At 49.3% G+C, this 17,971-nt stretch overlaps 1 protein-coding gene across 1 annotated transcript in view; it reads right to left on the bottom strand.

Moving 5' to 3' along the window:
• Nucleotides 1-8,337: 8,337 nt before the first annotated feature.
• The window catches only part of SLC41A1 (solute carrier family 41 (magnesium transporter), member 1), a 24,074-nt gene continuing 14,440 nt past the window's right edge, over nt 8,338-17,971 (bottom strand). Inside the window, 5 exon segments of the mRNA XM_006754420.2 lie at nt 8,338-10,888; nt 14,424-14,572; nt 14,866-15,000; nt 15,863-15,942; nt 17,225-17,372. Coding sequence (XP_006754483.1) covers nt 10,703-10,888; nt 14,424-14,572; nt 14,866-15,000; nt 15,863-15,942; nt 17,225-17,372 — 698 coding nt within the window. The 3' untranslated portion in view covers nt 8,338-10,702.

Raw genomic sequence — 17,971 nt, 5'->3', positions numbered from 1 at the left:
AAACCGGTTTGGCTCAGTGGATAGAGCGTCGGCCTGTGGACTGAAGGGTCCCAGGTTCGATTCCGGTCAAGGGTATGTACTACCTGGGTTGCGGCATCCCCAGTAGATGATGTGCAGGAGGCAGCTGATCGATGTTTCTCTCTCATCGATGTTTCTAACTCTCTATTTCTCTCCCTTCCTCTCTGTAAAAAATCAATAAAATATATAAAAAAATTATTTTATTGTAGGAGACACTTAACATAAGATCTACATTCTTAACAAAATTTAAAGTGTGCAATATAAATACAGAAAGATACAAATTTTAAAATGTGCAATATGAGTATAATGTTGTACAACAGTTCTCCAGACTTGATTCATCTTGCTTAACTGAAGCTTATGCCTCTTGATGGGGAACTCTATTTCTCCCTCCCCAGCTCTTAACAACCACTGTTCCACTCTTTGATTCTATAAATTTGACTATTTTATTATTTTATTTGTTTCAAATGTGGACGAAAGGGGCCACATGCTGACCTGACAAGTTTAGGGAAGGCCTGCGTGGCAGTCTTGCAAACTGAAAGACCTAAAGTAACCACAAAAAATGGTCTGAAATTAAACTTTAACTAAAAGCAGTTATGGTGGGTAGTCACCTCCTAGGCTGGTATCTTCACTGACAAGGTCAGCCTTTACCTTCACTGAGAAATAAATATTTTTTTTATTGCTTTCAGAGAGGAAGAGAGATAGAAACATCAATAATGAGAGAATCATCGATTGGCTGCCTCCTGCACGCCCCACACGGGATCCAGCCCGCAACACGGGTATGTGCCCTAACCGGGAATCGAATCGTGACCTCCTAGTTCATAGGTCTACATTCAAACACTGAACCACGTCGGCCAGGCAACGTCCCCTCCTTTGATTGCAAGGTATAAAAATAGATGAAAATCATCACTCTCTGGAGCCTTACCCCAACCCGATGAGATTCTGCTTCCCGGCAATTGTCCACTGTTTGGCTCAGATAAACTCACAAAAATTCTTCACAGGTTTGAATGTTTTTATGTTAACACAAATGATTAGAGAAAGTTTATTTAGGAAGGTACAAAGGTAGTAAAAGTGAGCCAGAGATGAAACGGGCTAAGGAAACAAGTTACAGAGGCACAGAAGGGCTTTTGGAGCTTAGGAGTGAGGCAAAGGTGACTCACCTGGGGGAGATCAAAGCGGGAAGGGAAATGTAATCAATGGGTCCGGGCTGCCTGTCACTACTGAGCCAATCCAGCAGAGACAAAGTTGAATCATATGGGAGCCTTTATTCCAATATTGCCAGCAGCACAGGAGAGCAGCCGGTCATCCACAGAAATCTGCTCTGCAACCCCCCATAAGCCAGCTGCTTTTATAGAGTAGGACAAAGATTACGTGGGGAAGTAGGGATGACAGGCCTGGGGAAGTAGGAGGCCGAGGTGGGACTCCGTTGTTTGGGCAACAAGGTTGTTCATCTTTCCATGATAATAGGCAGTTCTTAAATGAGAATGGTTCCAAGGTTTAGTGAGCCCCAGGTCCAAGGTTGACTCCCAGGTCCTGGGGGAAAAAACTCGCAGCCAGGTCAGAATGTCCTTTCTTTAACCAACATAAGGCATCATTAATATTTCCCATAACCATAGCTAGCCCCCCATATTCTATTTTTGCCCCTAACAGAAAGGCACCCCTCTGCTACCGAGAGAGAGGGTAGCACTCGAGGGTAGGATTAATTTTTTTTTTTAATCCTCACCCGAGGATATTTTTCCCGTTGATTTTTAGAGAGAGTGGGAGGGAGGGCTGAGTGGGGGAGGGAGAGGGAGAGAGAGAGAGGAAGAGAGAGAGAGACATCGATGTGAGAGAGACACATCGATTGGTTGCCTCCCTAACATGCCCCGACCAGGGCTGAGGGTTGAACCCACAACCCATATACGTGCTGTTAGTGATGCTACAGTATGAATTCAATAAATACTTTCTGAAGGAGTGACCCGGCACCAGTCTTCGAAGGACTTGGGAGCTTGACTTCAAATAGAAGAGAAAGAGCGTCTAGGATCTGCAGAGGGGCCACCCCTGTCTGCTAACAGCAGAAAATGCTTTGTAGCGTGAAATGCGACTGAAGTGACACAGGAAGTGGCCTGGCAGCCTGGAGAAGGATGAACCCAGCGAAGGGGGAGGCCATGGGGCTCCAGCTGTCTCTCGGCCCCAAACTCCAGGCTCATTTAAATAATCTCAACTTTCTGGTGATTGTTTCGGACTCAGGAGGCCCTTTGGTGAGAAGCTTGTGACCCAGCTAAGCATTCAGCTGGAAGGCTCGGCCGCGAGGTGCCCTAGGAAACGCTCCAGAGACAGAGAGGCTGGCAGGCTTGTGCCCAAGAGTCAGGGACTAGCTCTGAGCCCGGGACCATCTGCAGCCAGAGTTCGGGGTGGGGAACGTCATGCCTACGGTGTAAGGACCCCAAAATCATTTGGTCGGCCCTGCCAAGGCAGTGGGGGTGAATTAATTAAATGTTTGACCGAGTATAGCCGGCTAATGGTTCAGTTGATCATTCTGTATGGCCCCCGAATGATGTTATAAATATCCTAATGGTCCTTGGCAGAAAAAAGGTTCCCCACCCCTGATAGGGAAAGCACCAAACTAGTTTTTACTGCTTTTGTTACCACATTTGTCTCCTTCCATGGAGAACCTCCTTCCCACCCTACATAAGGACCAGGGAAACAAGATAGGAAAGATTGGAAGCTAGAGGGGAAATTTTGGTTTAAAAAACTGAGTGTAACTTGGCTGGCACGGCTCAGTGGTTAAGCGTCGACCTACGAACCAGGAGGTCACGATTCAATTCCTGGTCAGGGCACATACCCAGGAGGGAGGGATGAGTGGGGGAGGAGAGAGAGAGTGAGAGAGAGAGAGACCCAATGTGAGGCATGCAGGAGGCAGCCCATCAGTGATTCTCTCTCATCATTAATGTTTCTTTCTCTCTCCCTTCCTCTCTGAAATCAATACAAATATTTTAAAAAACAAAAACAAAAAACAGTGTGTGGTCCCACGGTCCATGTGGCACTGGGAAAGCCACTTCTGTAAAGGGAAGGTGTTCCCTTTGAACACAGATGAGTCTGTTCTAATTTCCTGTCTTTTCAACTTTGTAAGAGGTGAGGAAGGCAAAGATGCATCTAAAGGCCATCTTAGTTACAACTTGGAAATACCATCGTTTTCCTAACCTTCTCAGAGTTAAACTCTTAATAGACATGTAACAAGAGGTTGCCAGGCAGGAGACTAGACGGACTGAATGTAGAAACATATCTAAAGAAGGAAAGAAACTACTGGCCATACTTTTGGGCTCTGTTTGGCAAAGACCAGAGTCTTATGGGGAATCATGGAGACTCACACAGCCGCCTAATAAGGCCTGATGCCATTCTATTTTCAAGTTATAAAATGAATTTCTTTGTTAGGATCCCAAACTCTCCGGGTACCTTCTGCTCATCTGCCTTCCTGATCAGCTTCCTTCCAGGCAGTGCATGTGCTGCTCAGGACGCGTGTGTGTGGGGCCCATTCACTATCTGGTCTTCCTCGCAGGTCTCTGTGAGTTCGTGGGTCCAGGTCAGCTCCCTGAGATGATTTCGGGGTGGGGTTCAGTTTCTGAGCTCTGAGGATGAGGCCAGGCTCTGGGTCACGGTGCACTCACCCAAAGGAGACCTGTCTGTGAAGCCGGCTGGTCTTTCTCTTTGTCCACCTTCAACTGCACCCTTATCAGCAAAGAGTAAAACCCAAGGCAGGTTCAGGTCTAGTCAGTTCTTCATTCACTAGCTCCTTCATATCATCCCAAATTGTATATTCTGAGTATTTCTCTTCTTATTTTGCTACCACCACCAATTCAATCAACATTATATAATAATAATCATCTCTACATCTAAAAGCCTAAGCGACTGTCAGACTGTTCCACCAGTAGCTATGGTGCACACTGACCACCAGGGGGCAGACGCTCAAAACATAGGCATGGAAACATGGAACAGACTGATGAATCTCAGAGGGAAGAAAGGAGGGGGAAGGGTGGGAAGAGATTTACCAAAGATCTTATATGCATACCAGAGGACCAGTGCATGAATTCACGCACCGTTGGGATCCCTCAGCCTGGCCCGTGGGGATCGGGCTGAAACTGGCTCTATGACAGCCCCTGGGGGGGTCCCAGATTGCGAGAGGGTGCAGGCCAGGCCTAGGGACTCCACTGGTGCACGAATCTGTGCACTGGGCCTCTAGTAATAATAATAATAATAATAATAATAATAATAATAAATAAAAGCTTCTATTTATTGAAACTTCTGCAAGCCCAACAGCTCCACTGAGAAGGCATTATTGACCCATTCTGTAGATGGGACAATTGGAGATCAGAAGAGGCTAATTACGGCCTCCAGCTGAGGGAGCTGGGATTCAGATCTATGTCTGTCCACCTCTAAAGCTTGTGCTTAATTGTTATTTGAAAAATTAAGCTGCATGAAGAGACTCGGGAGACTTCCGAGAACAAGAGTGTAGCATCCTCAGTGTGTTTTCCGTGTTTCCACATTCCGAAAGTGGACAACAGAATTTTTATTTATTGATTAAAAAACAACAACAAAGAAACAATCTGCCTTGATTGGAGAAGGCAGCCTGCCAGTGTGTCTGGTTGGAGTAGAATTCTAGCAAGGCCCTGGGGGGTCCCAGAGGTTTCAGCTTTGACTCTGATACAGAAAAAACTAACCTAGATGCTAAGCAAAGCAAGAGAGAACATAGAAGTGTGTGTTGGGGAGTGGGGAGTGGCGGGAGAACGTGACACACAGTCTGTCCTCCATAGCGTGGCAGTTATAAGGGAGAAGGATCAGTGGCTGCACCCCCTGGTTTGGGAGTGGTTCCCCCACATACCTCAGGCAATGGTAACATCTTCCCCTACCTTCCTGAACCTGTATGGGAGGATGATTTGGGTTTTTTTTTGCCTGGCAATCGGGAGATTTTGTTAATATTCCGTATTTGACCCTTCTGACAGGTCATTTATTCTCTGAAAGCTTTAGTTTCTCTTTCCATGGATTTCTAACGCCTAAATACCAAGTACAGTGGGGCCTTGACTTACAAGTGTCCCGACTAACGAGTTTTTTGAGATACCAGCCGTCTCTTGGCTGATTTTTTGCATTGAGTTGATAGAGTAATTTGAGTTAACGAGCTCCTCAATGAGCTCGGTCTCGGAACGAATTAAACTCGAAAGTCAAGGCCCCACTGTACTTGGTTTCTGAGCAATTGAGGTACTCAACAACTTAGGTATGTGCGTGAAAGTCACACAGGTGACAGTCTGTGGTAGTCAAGGACCGATAAACATGTGGATGTCCCAGGCAGGCCAGAGTTTGGAGCTCCTTTAAAGCAATGCTATCTACTTGTTCAACATTTCTTTGATAGGAACGAAGAGAAAATAATTTCTATAGTGATCAAAACACGGAATTTGTTCTAGTATGTTCAAAATAAGGAATTTATACCACACACTGAATGACGTGACATTTAAACTTATTTTAGAATTATTTTTCATTTAGCTTAAAAAGTCAACAATAGCTAGGTAGTATTAGTTATCCACACTGAACTAACCATGAATATAGCCAGAAAGTCTTTCAGATGGTGTTTACAAATTCTTTTCTGGCTGGCCAAACTGTCCTCACTTTTTTGGAATTTCTGTTTCCTAGTTTTAGGTTTATCTTTTATTTTATTTATTTTTTTATTTTCCAAGGCAGACATTTTCCTGGGAGCTTATTTAATTAATGTAATAGAATGCAGTTTCGTGCAGTAAACAGTACTGCACTGTGCTTTATCCAGCTTCTGAATTTTAGCTGAAGAAGACGGCAAGCTTGAGGAGACTGTCAGCTGGCTGACCTCAGGGCTGGCTGCGTTGCCTGTAATTATGTTGCAAAAATATCCTCAGAGATCGGTGGGCATGGGGGAGGCATGTTTTTAAATGTCTCCTGGAAGATACGATGTCAGTAGACAATGAACATGTTGCCGTAATTCAAGGTGTCTCATGAACAAAACCAAGAGGCACTATGTTTCTGATCATTTCAGGAGTGTTTTTGTGTTCCCAGGGCAACTTGGTCAGCTGGTTCATTGGGCTTGAGGCACGGAGGGAAGGCCCCAGGCTGAGAGAAACCTGAGTGTGAATACAGGTCCTGGGGCAAGACATTCAACTCCTCTGAGCCTCAGTATCTCCCTCATAAAATCGCGATAATATCTGCTTTGCAATTATGAGAGATACTTTTGAAGTTGTAAGTGAGGCTATTGTTTAAAAGTATACTGTACAGTACACCATAATATACTGTATTAAAACATTATATAAATGAAAATATTATATGAATAATAACCAACATGCAATTGTCCTCTTTCCATTAACCCTTAGTAGCCTTGTTCGTATTGCTGCTTTGAAGAGTTAGGGCTGGAGCTCAGGCTGGTTATAAAATGCCCATTTCTTAAATGTCATCAAAAATAAGGAGAGGGCCGAAGCCGGTTTGGCTCAGTGGATAGAGCGTCGGCCTGCGGACTGAAGGGTCCCAGGTTCGATTCCGGTCAAGGGCATGTGCCTGGGTTGCGGGCACATCCCCAGTGGGAGATGTGCAGGAGGCAGCTGATCGATGTTTCTCTCTCATCGATGTTTCTAACTTTCTATCTCTCTCCCTTTCTCTCTGTGAAAAATCAATAAAATATATTTAAAAAAAAATAAGGAGAGGGAGTAACTATGTAAATTAACTCGATGGGGGAATCCTTTCACAATGTCTATCAAATCATCACCTTATACACTTTAATTATGTTGTAATTTTATTTGTCAATTATACCTCAATAAAGCTGGGGAAAAAAGGCTGACTACTGAGATGGCAAACGCTCAGCATTCAGTATTTACTATACTAGAAGCCCAGCGCACAAAATTGCGTGGGCCCCACCCCCCTACCCACCCACCACCCAACTGCATGGGCGAAGCCCTTCCCACCCACGTGCACAGCCCCGCCCACCCGCTCCAGTCTTTGGTCTTATGGTGTTAGGGCCACAGGCCTTTTATAATATGGATAATACTGCCACCTCCTGTGGGGACGTGTCCTGGGTCCAGCGGTTCCAGCATAATCTTTGGAGTCAGACAGCCTGGGTGGGGCTCCCCTGTGACTCTGCTTTGTCACAATCATGTGTATCTGCCTCAGAAGATGTGGTGTTGTCTTCTCTGTCCTCCAGACTCCAGTGACACGGAACTGCTTGTAGTTTCCAAAAGACCAGGCTCACTCCCTGCCTATTGTTCCCCTACAGGTGGCTCTTTCTTTACCCACTTTCCCAACTGCTGGTTCTCCAGGCTTCCTCCAAGAGTCCCCTGACCCTCCAGGCCTGGCTGAGTGTCCTTTCCACCTGCCTGCTCCTGTGGCCGCCTTCGATCGCCACCTATGGCCACTGTGCTGACATTGCCTAGTCCTTGGCCTCCCTCCCCCTTTACCATTGACTAGCATTTCTGGGTTTACTATGTGCTGGGCATTCTTAGTGTTTTATGTATATTATTTCATGGATGTCTCCTAATAATCCGAGGAAATAGGTCTTCGTACAGATGGGGACACTAAAGTTCAGAGAGGGTAAATAACTTGCCTGAGCTCACACAAACACAAACACAAACACAAGAGCTGGGGTTTGAACCAAGGCCTGACTCCAAACCCTTTGCAGTCCACTGTGCATTTTCTAAGGGCTTACAGTGAAGGCAGATAGTAAATATTCAACAGGTAACAGTTATTATTATTTTGACCCAACCAAACGGTACCTCTGCAGGAAGGAATCTTCACCTCTTGGGACAATACTGCAACGAAGGCCATCGCACACCTGTGGTCTCCACCCCACAGGCACCACCTTGAATAGACCATGTGTGTTTTCAATAAATGACTGATGTGTGTTTTCTATCACATATCTCTGTAGTTCAGAGTTGTTTCTTTTTCTGTTAATCCTCACCCGAAGATATTTCTCCATCGATTTTTAGAGAGAGTGGAAGAGAGCGAAGGGAGGGGAAGAGGGAGGAGGAGAAACATCGTGTGAGAGACATCGATCGGTTGCCTCCCGCCTGCGCCCCAACCAGGGATGGGGATGGAATCTGCAACCCCCGTACAAGCCCTTGACCAGGAATCAAAGCCAGGACCCTTTGGTGAGTGGGCCCATGCTCTAACCCCTGAGCAACACCAGCCAGGGCGAGATGCTTCATTTCCTGTCACACTTTGGCCTCTTTCCACGTCTGAGGGAGGTGGGACAACAGAGGGGCCCAAAACGATAGCTGAAGCCGATTTTATTTGTCTTTTTTCTCTTGAAGCTGCTTTTTAACAAGACACACAGGAACCAACCACCTAAATAAACGTCCTCTTTATTTACCAAATATAATTTATCAGTTATGTTGACATCTGTCAAATCAGTTATAGTAACTATAAATAATTCTCTTAAGACACAGTTCTGTAACTTTTTAAGGATACAAGAGTAAACCAATGTCGCTCCTTGCAGCCAGGCCGAAAGTACATGCGGTTTGTGCAATCAGGGAACATAAATGAATCTCCCATGAGAGCCAACTTCATTTTCGTGCCGTCTCACCCCAGAGTCCTCCCTCCGCTCACACACTCAGGACTGGGGGCACGCCTACCTCCCTGCCTTTTCAGCAAAGAAGCTCCAGAGCCTTCCAGGGCAGCCTGGCCGAGATGAGGAAGGGGTGAGCGACAGGGCGGGGGTGACTGGGGAGCACAGGGCACAGCTTCGGGGGCAGAGGAGCTGGTTTTGGTGCCTGTACAAGAAGAGTGTGTGCAAATGTGTTTGGACACGGGGGACAAGACGCAAGGCCTGAGGAGCAGAGACAAGCCCAGGCTGGTGTTAATGAACTCTGTTGGACACAATTCCAACTAGACAACCTCTACGATTCCTTCCGATTCTAAGGTTCTAGCTCCACTAGGTGGCCTGGGTGGGAACAGAGGGAGAGAGAAGATAGAGTCTGGAGGTATAGGGCAAGTTCCTGGATAAGGCATGGTGTTGGAAGAGACAGGTCATTCCTTCGCCTTTCCCTGGACGTGGGTCCTTCAGGTGACAGAGGGGAGGGTTTCTGGGAAGGCTGTGGATAGAGAGGCTAGAAAAAAACCTGCATCCAAAACGCCCAGACTTTGTACATGTGAGTGGACAGATTTCCGATCTGTTCAGAGTAACATGTGGGTAAGAGAGGGACTCCAGTGTTCTCCCAACCTTGTGCTAGGCAGAGAAAAGAGGCAGCTAGTTGATGTCTAGTCTACTAGTTCTGAATCCTTTTTTTGGGTGGCTGGTGAAGAGAGGTAGAGGGTAGGGAAGGTAAAGAAGGGACATTTAGAGAAATGGACACTGGTTGAGCCACGGGGGTGGGAGCTGTAGCTGGGGTCAGCATTTTACACAGGTGGCATCTAGGAGGGAGATCCAGAGGCAGAACCTGGCAGGGTGATACACATGCAGACACAGCGTGGAAACGAAAGGAGCACGTGGCCTTTATCTGGGGAATGAGGTGTATTTCCCTTTCCACAGGCTGGTCAGTGCCTGGCACAGTACCTAGCACACAGTAGGCACGCAATCAATACTGCTCAATGGATGTTTCAGACCATGCCTGCGGCAGCACTCCTCAAGGGAGGCCGTGTACTTGTCGAACGAGTAAATGGATGGTGAACGTGGGCAGAAGCCAAGTGAGAGAGAGGACAGCTGATTGCCACGGTGTGACAAAATGAGGGATTTTGCAAAGTGACAGCCTTAAGGTGGCCACGTGACCATGTGTCTTCAGGAGAAACAGCAGCAGCGAGACATCCCTGTGGCCCTCCACCTCCCAACCCTTCTCCACGTTCCCATCCCTGCCCCTAATCTTGGAACCGGATCAGGCCAACTCTGGGGGAAGGTAGTGCTTAGAGACAATTAGAGGTGAAGGTTGAACAGAGATAAAGAATTGGTCCTCTGGGCCCAGAGAGGATATAGATCTTGGCAAACCTATGGGTGAATATGAGTCAACAAGGAAACCAGGCCACTGCTCATTTCTTCCTGAATGTGACAATCGATTGCAAAAAGATCACTGGCAGGGGCTGGTGGTGCTTACCAGCCATTGGGCCAGGGGCACGTGCATAGTCTGAATAGTCAGGCCACCTTAGTCTCTCAGAGAGAGAGGGCCTAGTCCAGAGGGCGGAGAGCAGGGCTAGGATTATATGGAGCCAAGAGCAGTTGTCTCCTGCCTTGAAGTTGGTCCATTTCTAGAAAAAGTGTATACGTGTGTGTGAGGGGGAAGAGGGGGATATATTTATCCCTCTGTTCAACCAAAAAAAAAAAAAAAAAGTAAAAAGAAAGAAAAAAACACCAGAGCCAACTCACAAAGGGTTTCTCATTAGGGCCAAAGCTAAGTTTGCCAAAACATGATCCCAGATCCCAGACGAAAACCCTGCCCCAGTCCAGCTCACCTGGAGGCACCCACCATGAAATTGCACTTGGTGACTGTCTCAAAAATCTACTTGTACTGCTTGCCTCAGTCCCGCTGTCCTGCCTGAATTTTTGCTGTACAAACTTGGCTCAATGTATAAAAATTCCCATTGAAAATAATGAGAATTCGGTATCAAAGTGAAGTCCTAGAAAGAGGTGGGAGTGTGGAGTACGGTGGGGGGGAGGGGAACAAAAGACAAAAATCCGTAAAGAAAGTGCAGAGGGTGGGGAGAAGGTTGAGTGACCAGGCTAGTCCCCGACGTCCGTGTCTCGGTCCCCAATGAGCCAGAGGACATGGAAGCTGAGTGCTAGGAGCCCAGTGCCCAGCAGGTCCCCCAGCGCTGTCAAGTACGGGATGGAGAAGTTGTCGGGGTCCAGGCCCCGGCCCCACATCCAGTGCACCATCCAGTCAGCGATGTACAGGAGAATCAGCACCTGTGGAGACAGAAGGGTTCGGTCTAGGGCCCCTCTTCTCTCCAGGGGGAGCCAAAGGCCACGGGATCGGACCCATTCATGGCATCACAAGACCTGGCTCTCCACAGTCCTGGTGCTGGGGCAGCTCATCTCTCCACACGGTGACCTCTCTGTTCTCACCCGCAGTGAGAATAGACGACAGGCATAATGTGAGCCCTTTGGAGAGGAAGATGCTCTGCTCTCCGGGGTCACCCACGTCAGCATTACGGGGCCGGGGGGCTGAGAGTCTCCCTGACCGAAACCCTACGTGCCACAGGAATCCAGCCCTCTCGCCTCTAATTCTAGGTCACCCTATTCTCGGGTCACTCCGATTCCTGCCATGCTGGCGTCTCCAGGAGCTTGGCAGGGGGCAGGGGCAGGAGTTGGCTTTTTAGAGCGGGATTTCTCCCCGGAGCCGAGTGGAATAAGAACAGTGCTTGAGCCCTAACCGGTTTAGCTCAGTGGATAGAGCATCGGCCTGTGGACTGAAGGGTCCGAGGTTCGATTCCGGTCAAGGGCATGTACCTTGGTTGCGGGCACATCCCCAGTAGGGGGCGTGCAGGAGGCAGCTGATGGATGTTTCTCTCTCATCGATGTTTCTCTCTATCCCTCTCCCTTCCTCTCTGTAAAAAAATCAATAAAATGTATTAAAAAACAAAAACAAAACAGTGCTGGAGACGGCTGTCCGCACAGTCATCTGCGTCACAGCTGACGGTCCCAGGCTGGCTTCCTCCTGACCCTCCCATTCTGCTGTTGTGGCTCAAAGAGCGCAAGTGTGTTTTAATGTTAGTCTTAGCAAAGCAGAATCACGAACAAGTCTGCTAGACAGAAAGCAGACAGTGCACAGCAATTCGAAAGACACTTTGGATTACCTGCTGCTCCAATGTCTCTCTGTGCCCTTGCGTTCCCGCCATTACTACAGACAGCTAAGAAGGATCTGGATTAGAAGCCTGCTACTGGGCCCAGGACCAGCAGCAGCAGCTGGGAGCTTGTTAGAATGTACTCTCAGCCCCCCGGCCCCTCAATCTCCTAAATCAGAATCTGCATTTAAACAAGATTCACACGCAGGTTTAAGTGGGAAATGCATTTAGATGCGATGGGCAGGCCCACATCTTCTATTTGCTCTGTGCCCTCCCTCACAGGTGGGCTCCCTAAATCACTGCACCTGGCTGAGAATGAAATGGGTTCTAACGGGAAGGCTCCAGCACAGTCATTGGGGAGGTTTTACCCTTGAGGGTACTTTGCAAATGCTGCGGTATGTAAATTCCGCCCAGCAAGGGGCCCAGCAGGCAGCAAGGGGTGCAGATGCAGAAAGCAGAGACTCTCGCAGGAGAAAGAAACTAGAGTTGATACCTATTTTTAGGCAAACTTGGTTGTTCTCCTGTCTTCTCTCCAGGGGGCCGGTGCTTACAGTTCTAGCACCCTTCACATTCCCCCTCCCCTGCACAGCTGCCCGGTACTCCTGTGGCCCTGGCCCTGACCCTGGGTGAAGGCCAGCCCTTCCCCCCCCATAACTTCACACCCTTTTCAGCAGAGCCCCAAATGAAGAGCCTGGCAGGAGGACTTCACGCTCTGGAATGGAATGGCAGCAGCTGTCCCTACATTCCAGCCCCGAGCAGGCCCTGGGACACATGGCTGAGGAAGCAGCAAAGGATCAGGAAGAACCTTTCTGGGGATCAGTGCCAGGCCATGCCCCTCCACAGGCCTGGAGAAGAGGGCAGAGATGGATAGTGAGCTAAGGCTTCTCCTTCCCAATGCAGGCCAAGGGCTAACCTCCAGCCTCAGACAACTCCTCTTTCCCACCAAGTGCACTTGCAAGGGAACGTGGTGGCCTGGGTGATGCTTCGGGGAAACTGCATGTGGTGGGTTCTCAGCCCGGCCCTTGCCAAGATGTCCCAACCTACAGCCTTTCTCAAGGTCGGGGTGAGGGGTGCAGGGATAAGCGATGGCCAATAGGGACTAGTTAAATGAACTTAGGGAGCCTTTCTAGAACAGAATAGAATGCAGCTGTGAAATATCAGGGTGCTCTTCTCTTTACATGTTGATGTGGAATGATCTCTGTGATAGACACATAGTTATGTGAAAAAGGCAGGGCTGCCTGTGTGTAAAAGAAAGAGGAAAGTAAAAAAAAAAAAGTAGGTGTGTTTGCTTATATGCATTTGTACTTTTTTTTAAAAATTGTTTTATTGCTTAAAGTATTACAAAGAGTATTACATATGTCTCCTTTTTTCCCCTGCCCTTGACAATCGCTTATATGCATCTGAAACAGCTTGGAGGGCATATAAGAAATGGATACACGGCCCTGACCGGTCTGGCTCAGTGGATAGAGCATCGGCCTGCTCTATCCCAGGTTCGATTCCAGTCAAGGGCATGTACCTTGGTTGCGGGCATATCCCCAGTGTGGGGTGTGCAGGAAGCAGCTGATCGATGTTTCTCTCTCATGGATGTTTCTAACTCTCTATCCCTCTCCCTTCCTCTCTGTAAAAAATCAATAAAATATATTAAAAAAAGAAAAGAAATGGATACACGGATGGCCCGGGAGGAAGAGAACTGGATGGCTGGGGGTGGGGGTGGGGGCAGAGCAGACCTTTCACTGAGGTTTCACTATGAGCCTTTGAAATGTTTGAACTGTAATGTGACTGCTATTACCTATGCACAGACGAATCTCTACAAGTTTAAAGTGTAATAGTTAGGGTGAGTGTGGCTATAGAGAGGCAGCATGAGGGGGCCTGTGCTGATGGGCCAGTTCTGGGCCTTGACTTGCTGGTGGTTACATGAAGCTACACATGTGATAACACTGCACAAAATTAAACACACACACACACAGACACACACACACACACGCGAGTGCTTGTAAAACAAGTGCAACCTGAATAAGCTCTGTGGATTGTATCAGCTTTGATTTCCTGCTTTTGACATCGTGCTATCCTTATGTAAGAGGGTACCGCGGGGGGAGACTGGTGGACAGTACATGGGATCGCTCTGTACATTTTTTTTCACTGCCCTGTGAATATATACTTATTTCTAAATAAAATGTTGAAAAACGTAATAACACAACAAGGGAGAATGTCAGAGAATGGCAAGGCCGCACAGGATCCTACAGAGTACCTAGCACACTGGTTTCAACGGTTTCTCAAGCCAGGAAACCCTTTATTCATAGGAAATCTCCCGCAGAAGCCCAGTATGCAAAGCAGAGCCACGGGAGCTCTGTGGCCAGGGCGCACCTGCTCAGCGCCCTACCATCACCTGCTGAAAACCACCACCTCTGGTTCATTCCTCTCAGCTTACAAACACATCCACCACTGGGCTCAGAGACCATTCTACCACTGGGCCAAAGTCACACAGCGTGTTCGTGACTCTGCTGGAACTACAGCCTGTGCGTCCGAGCCCCCTGTCCAGTGTTTATCTGCCTTCCAGTCCCGGGGAAAGAGGTGCAGAGTGTCTGATGGGCCAAGCCGGGGCCTCCCCTCCCACCTCTGCAGGGCAGCCCCGCCCCTGGGTCCCTGCCAGTCGGTACCTGGAGCAGTGCGGCTGTCATGTAGAAGACGATGAAGATGAGGGTGAGGGTGGTATGCCCTCCCTGCATACAGCTGATGGTGTAGAGGAAGACCAGGTGTCCTGGAACCACGAGCAGGAAGAGGACCCGGGCCGAGCGAGAATTCACATCTGGGAGCACGGAAGAGAAGGGGTGAGGAGGAAACCTGGCCCCAGAAGGTCTTTCAACATCAGGAGGAACCACGCTACACTCCAGGGCAGCAGGCAGCGGGCTGCCTCTACCTCTCCATCCCGTGGTCCCCAGCCCCCAGGGGTTCTCAGGAAAGGAGAGCCTTCCTGCCTGGCCTGTGCCCACTACGACAGCTGGCATCTGGGCCCAGCTGTTTCCTAAGTGAAGCTCACTGGCTGCTGACCCTTCCCTCCAGGGCTAGAGTGGACCCAGGCGGCGGGGACTCTGCCGTTACCAGGACTGAAGAAGGTGGTACAAGGACTGGGGCAGCGGCGAGGGGCTTGCTCAGAGTTCTCCCCGGGCATTCCATTCATGTGGAGGAAGGTGGAGATGCGGCTGGCCTGCACGGCCACCAGATTGCCCCCGACACCTGCAGAGACAAAAGGATCTTAGACATGGGGGGCGGGAGGAGTCCCTAGGAGGAGATGAGACATGGAGAAGAACGACGAAGACAACCCCCTACCCCCATTCCAGGAGTCTTCCAATTCTCGCATCCCCCCGCTCTGTAGATGTGGCAGACTCATGCGCCCCTGGTGTGGCTGCGTGCGCAGGAAGGGACACAGGCGGATCTGTCGACTCAGGGAGCCTGACTTCTCCAGCAGCGGGGTGTGTGTACCTGCTGTCGCACACAGCCCAGGGGACGAGGCCCTCGCCAAAGCTCCGAGCAGACCCAGGGACCCAATGGTTCTGGTAACCCATGTCAAGGATCAGGTCTGAGCTCTGCGCTCTGGAATCTGGCGCCCAGGAACTATGCTTACTGTCCTTGGCATCCCATCCCCACCCATTCCCTGCTCCCCTCGCCTTGCTCTGAGCCCTGCGAGGCTGACTCTACAGACTGTATCACCCAACCTCCGGGATGGTGCTTCTGATCAGATTTGTTCAACAGGAGGCACGAGTAGGTGATCAGAAAGGGTGGGAGGAGAGACAGGGCCAGGTATTTCTTTCCTGTTCCCTCTCTGCTTTGTGGCTGTGGCTTACCCCTGCTGGGGGCAGAGGAGGGTTCTTTCTGGGCTTCTGTCACACTGTTTCCTCCCCTTGCCCCTTGAGAACTAGGGCTTCCTGTTGCTGCTCATCTCTGGATGCCTCAGCATCTCTTGTTGGTCCTACCCGGCTCTCCCTTCTTGAACTAACTGAGCTGGGTTCTCTTGCCTGCTAGAACCCTGACTGAGGCAAAGCCCCCCAAATCCTCTTCTGCCCTCTCCTTTCCCCTGGCCGCTGAGGCCAATCCTCACCGTTAATCACAGGTGTGAAGACAGCCATCCCTGCAAAGTTGGGGTCTGACACAGTCTTGTCCAAGATGAGGCCTCCCACGCTACAAAGACACAAAGGCCATTAAGGGGCTCTGTTCCAGCCCCTGGCACGAGGCGGGCAGGCCCATCTGGCCGTGGGCAGGAAGGGAAGCAAGGTGGCTCTCAGGAGTCCCTGCTCTCCCAGTCCTTGCTTCTTGTGCCAGAACCAGCTGCTGCTCATAACATTCGGCTGTCACAGTGCTCCCTGAGCAAGCTGATGGCACCCACCTCCCAAGTTGGCTGGAGGCGCCATCCATAGGGCAACCTGCTTGTGAGAACCTCACTGTTCTGCCTGTTCAGTATTTATTTCCCTTTCCTCAGGGGATGGTCTCTCTCAAACTCAATCGCTGTGGTTCACATGACGTTACTCCAATGAGGACTAGGCCCCAAACTCATCCAATCAAAGCATCACATCCCCAAGGCCACAGTGATTGGGTCAGGAATAATCATGTGACTGAAGGAGAGTCAATGAAATTTTATTTTATTATTATTATTACTAGAGGCCCAGTGCACGGATTTGTGCACCAGTGGGGTCCCTCAGCCTGGCCTGCGCCCTCTCGCAATCTGGGACCCCTTGATGTAGTAGTGCACAAAGTGGCAGGCGGCCGGGGAGGAGCCTGAGCCCAGGCACCGTGCCACTCCTGCTCATCCTACCTCGCTGCGCCTGCCACTGCCGCTCGGTAGCGTTGTGAGGAGGCGGGAGAGGCTCACACCACTGCAGCTGCACTGGCCAGCCCTGAGCCTGGTGTCTGGTGCCTGTTGGTCATCTGAGTGGCACTCCACTGTGGGAGCGCGCTGACCACCAGGAGGCAGCTCCTGCATTGAGCATCTGTCCCCTGGTGGTCATTGTGCATCATAGCGACCGGTTGTTCGGTCGCTTAGGCTTTTATATATATATAGATTATTTTTATTTCCCAATGAAACTTTATAATGGGACTTTGTGAAATTGTTGAAAGAAAGAATCTCTCTTACCACTGAATTAGTACAAGTAGAAAAGTATAAACTGGAACTGCAGGCCAGCACAGGGAAAAGCAGGGCCAAGAGATGGAGAATACTGGGGCCCTGATGATATAATTTCTGCTCCTGAATCCAGCTGTGCCTTTTCAGTTCCCTGAGCCAAATGCATTCTGATTTTCAATGAAACCCTCTTCAGACGGTTTCTGTCATTTATAATAGAAGGACAAGTGACTGACACACTATTGAAGGCATTTCGGGGTCAGTGCCATGCTCCCTCTCTTCAGGCGTAAAAGGGAGTCTGTGGCAGGGTGGAGAGGGTGGGGGTAGGCACCCACGGCCTGAGCCTACCTGCTGATGGCCATGGCAATGATGACAGGCTCCCAGCCCGAGTACAGCACCTCCCTTGTGGCTGGGCTCCGCCGGGCCAGCACCACCCAGACCGGTAGCAGGGCCACGAAGAAGGCACACACCAGGGGGTAGATGTATTTCCAGTTTTCTGAGAAGCAGAGATCAGACAGAGGTGAGCACCGTGGCTCCCTCTTCCCAGCCTCCCCCTGGCTGATCCTGCAAATATCCCAACAGATCAACAGCCACCCCACACTAAATGCCTGAACATATATAACCTCATTTGATTCTCACTGTAAGCCCAGGAGATAGGTGGGGCCAGGCTTTCCCATTTTGTAGATGAGAAAACCAAGGCTGAAAGCTTCCCCAGCACTGGACTCATAAGGGGCAGAGACCAGATTCTAGGTTTCTTGCTTTGATCCCCAGAAATCACTCTCTCCCCTCCCCTCCATTTTGCAAGCAGATTCCAGCCTTCTGTTCCCTTCCTTTACCCTGTACACCAGGGGTCCTCAAAATACGGCCCGCCGGCCACATGCAAATACAAATATTGTATTTATTCCTGTTTTGTTTTTTTACTTCAAAATAAGATATGTGCAGTGTGCATAGGAATTTGTTCACAGTTTTTTTTAAAAAATATATTTTATTGATTTTTACAGAGAGGAAAGGAGAGAGACAGAGAGTCAGAAACATCGATGAGAGAGAAACATCGATCAGCTGCCTCCTGCACATCTCCTACTGGTCAGTGTGGAA

This window comes from Myotis davidii, unplaced genomic scaffold (assembly GCF_000327345.1).
Source record: "Myotis davidii unplaced genomic scaffold, ASM32734v1 scaffold710, whole genome shotgun sequence".
NCBI lineage: Eukaryota > Metazoa > Chordata > Mammalia > Chiroptera > Vespertilionidae > Myotis > Myotis davidii.
The sequence above is the reverse complement of the archived record's forward strand: the minus strand, read 5'-3'. Positions and strand labels throughout refer to the sequence as shown.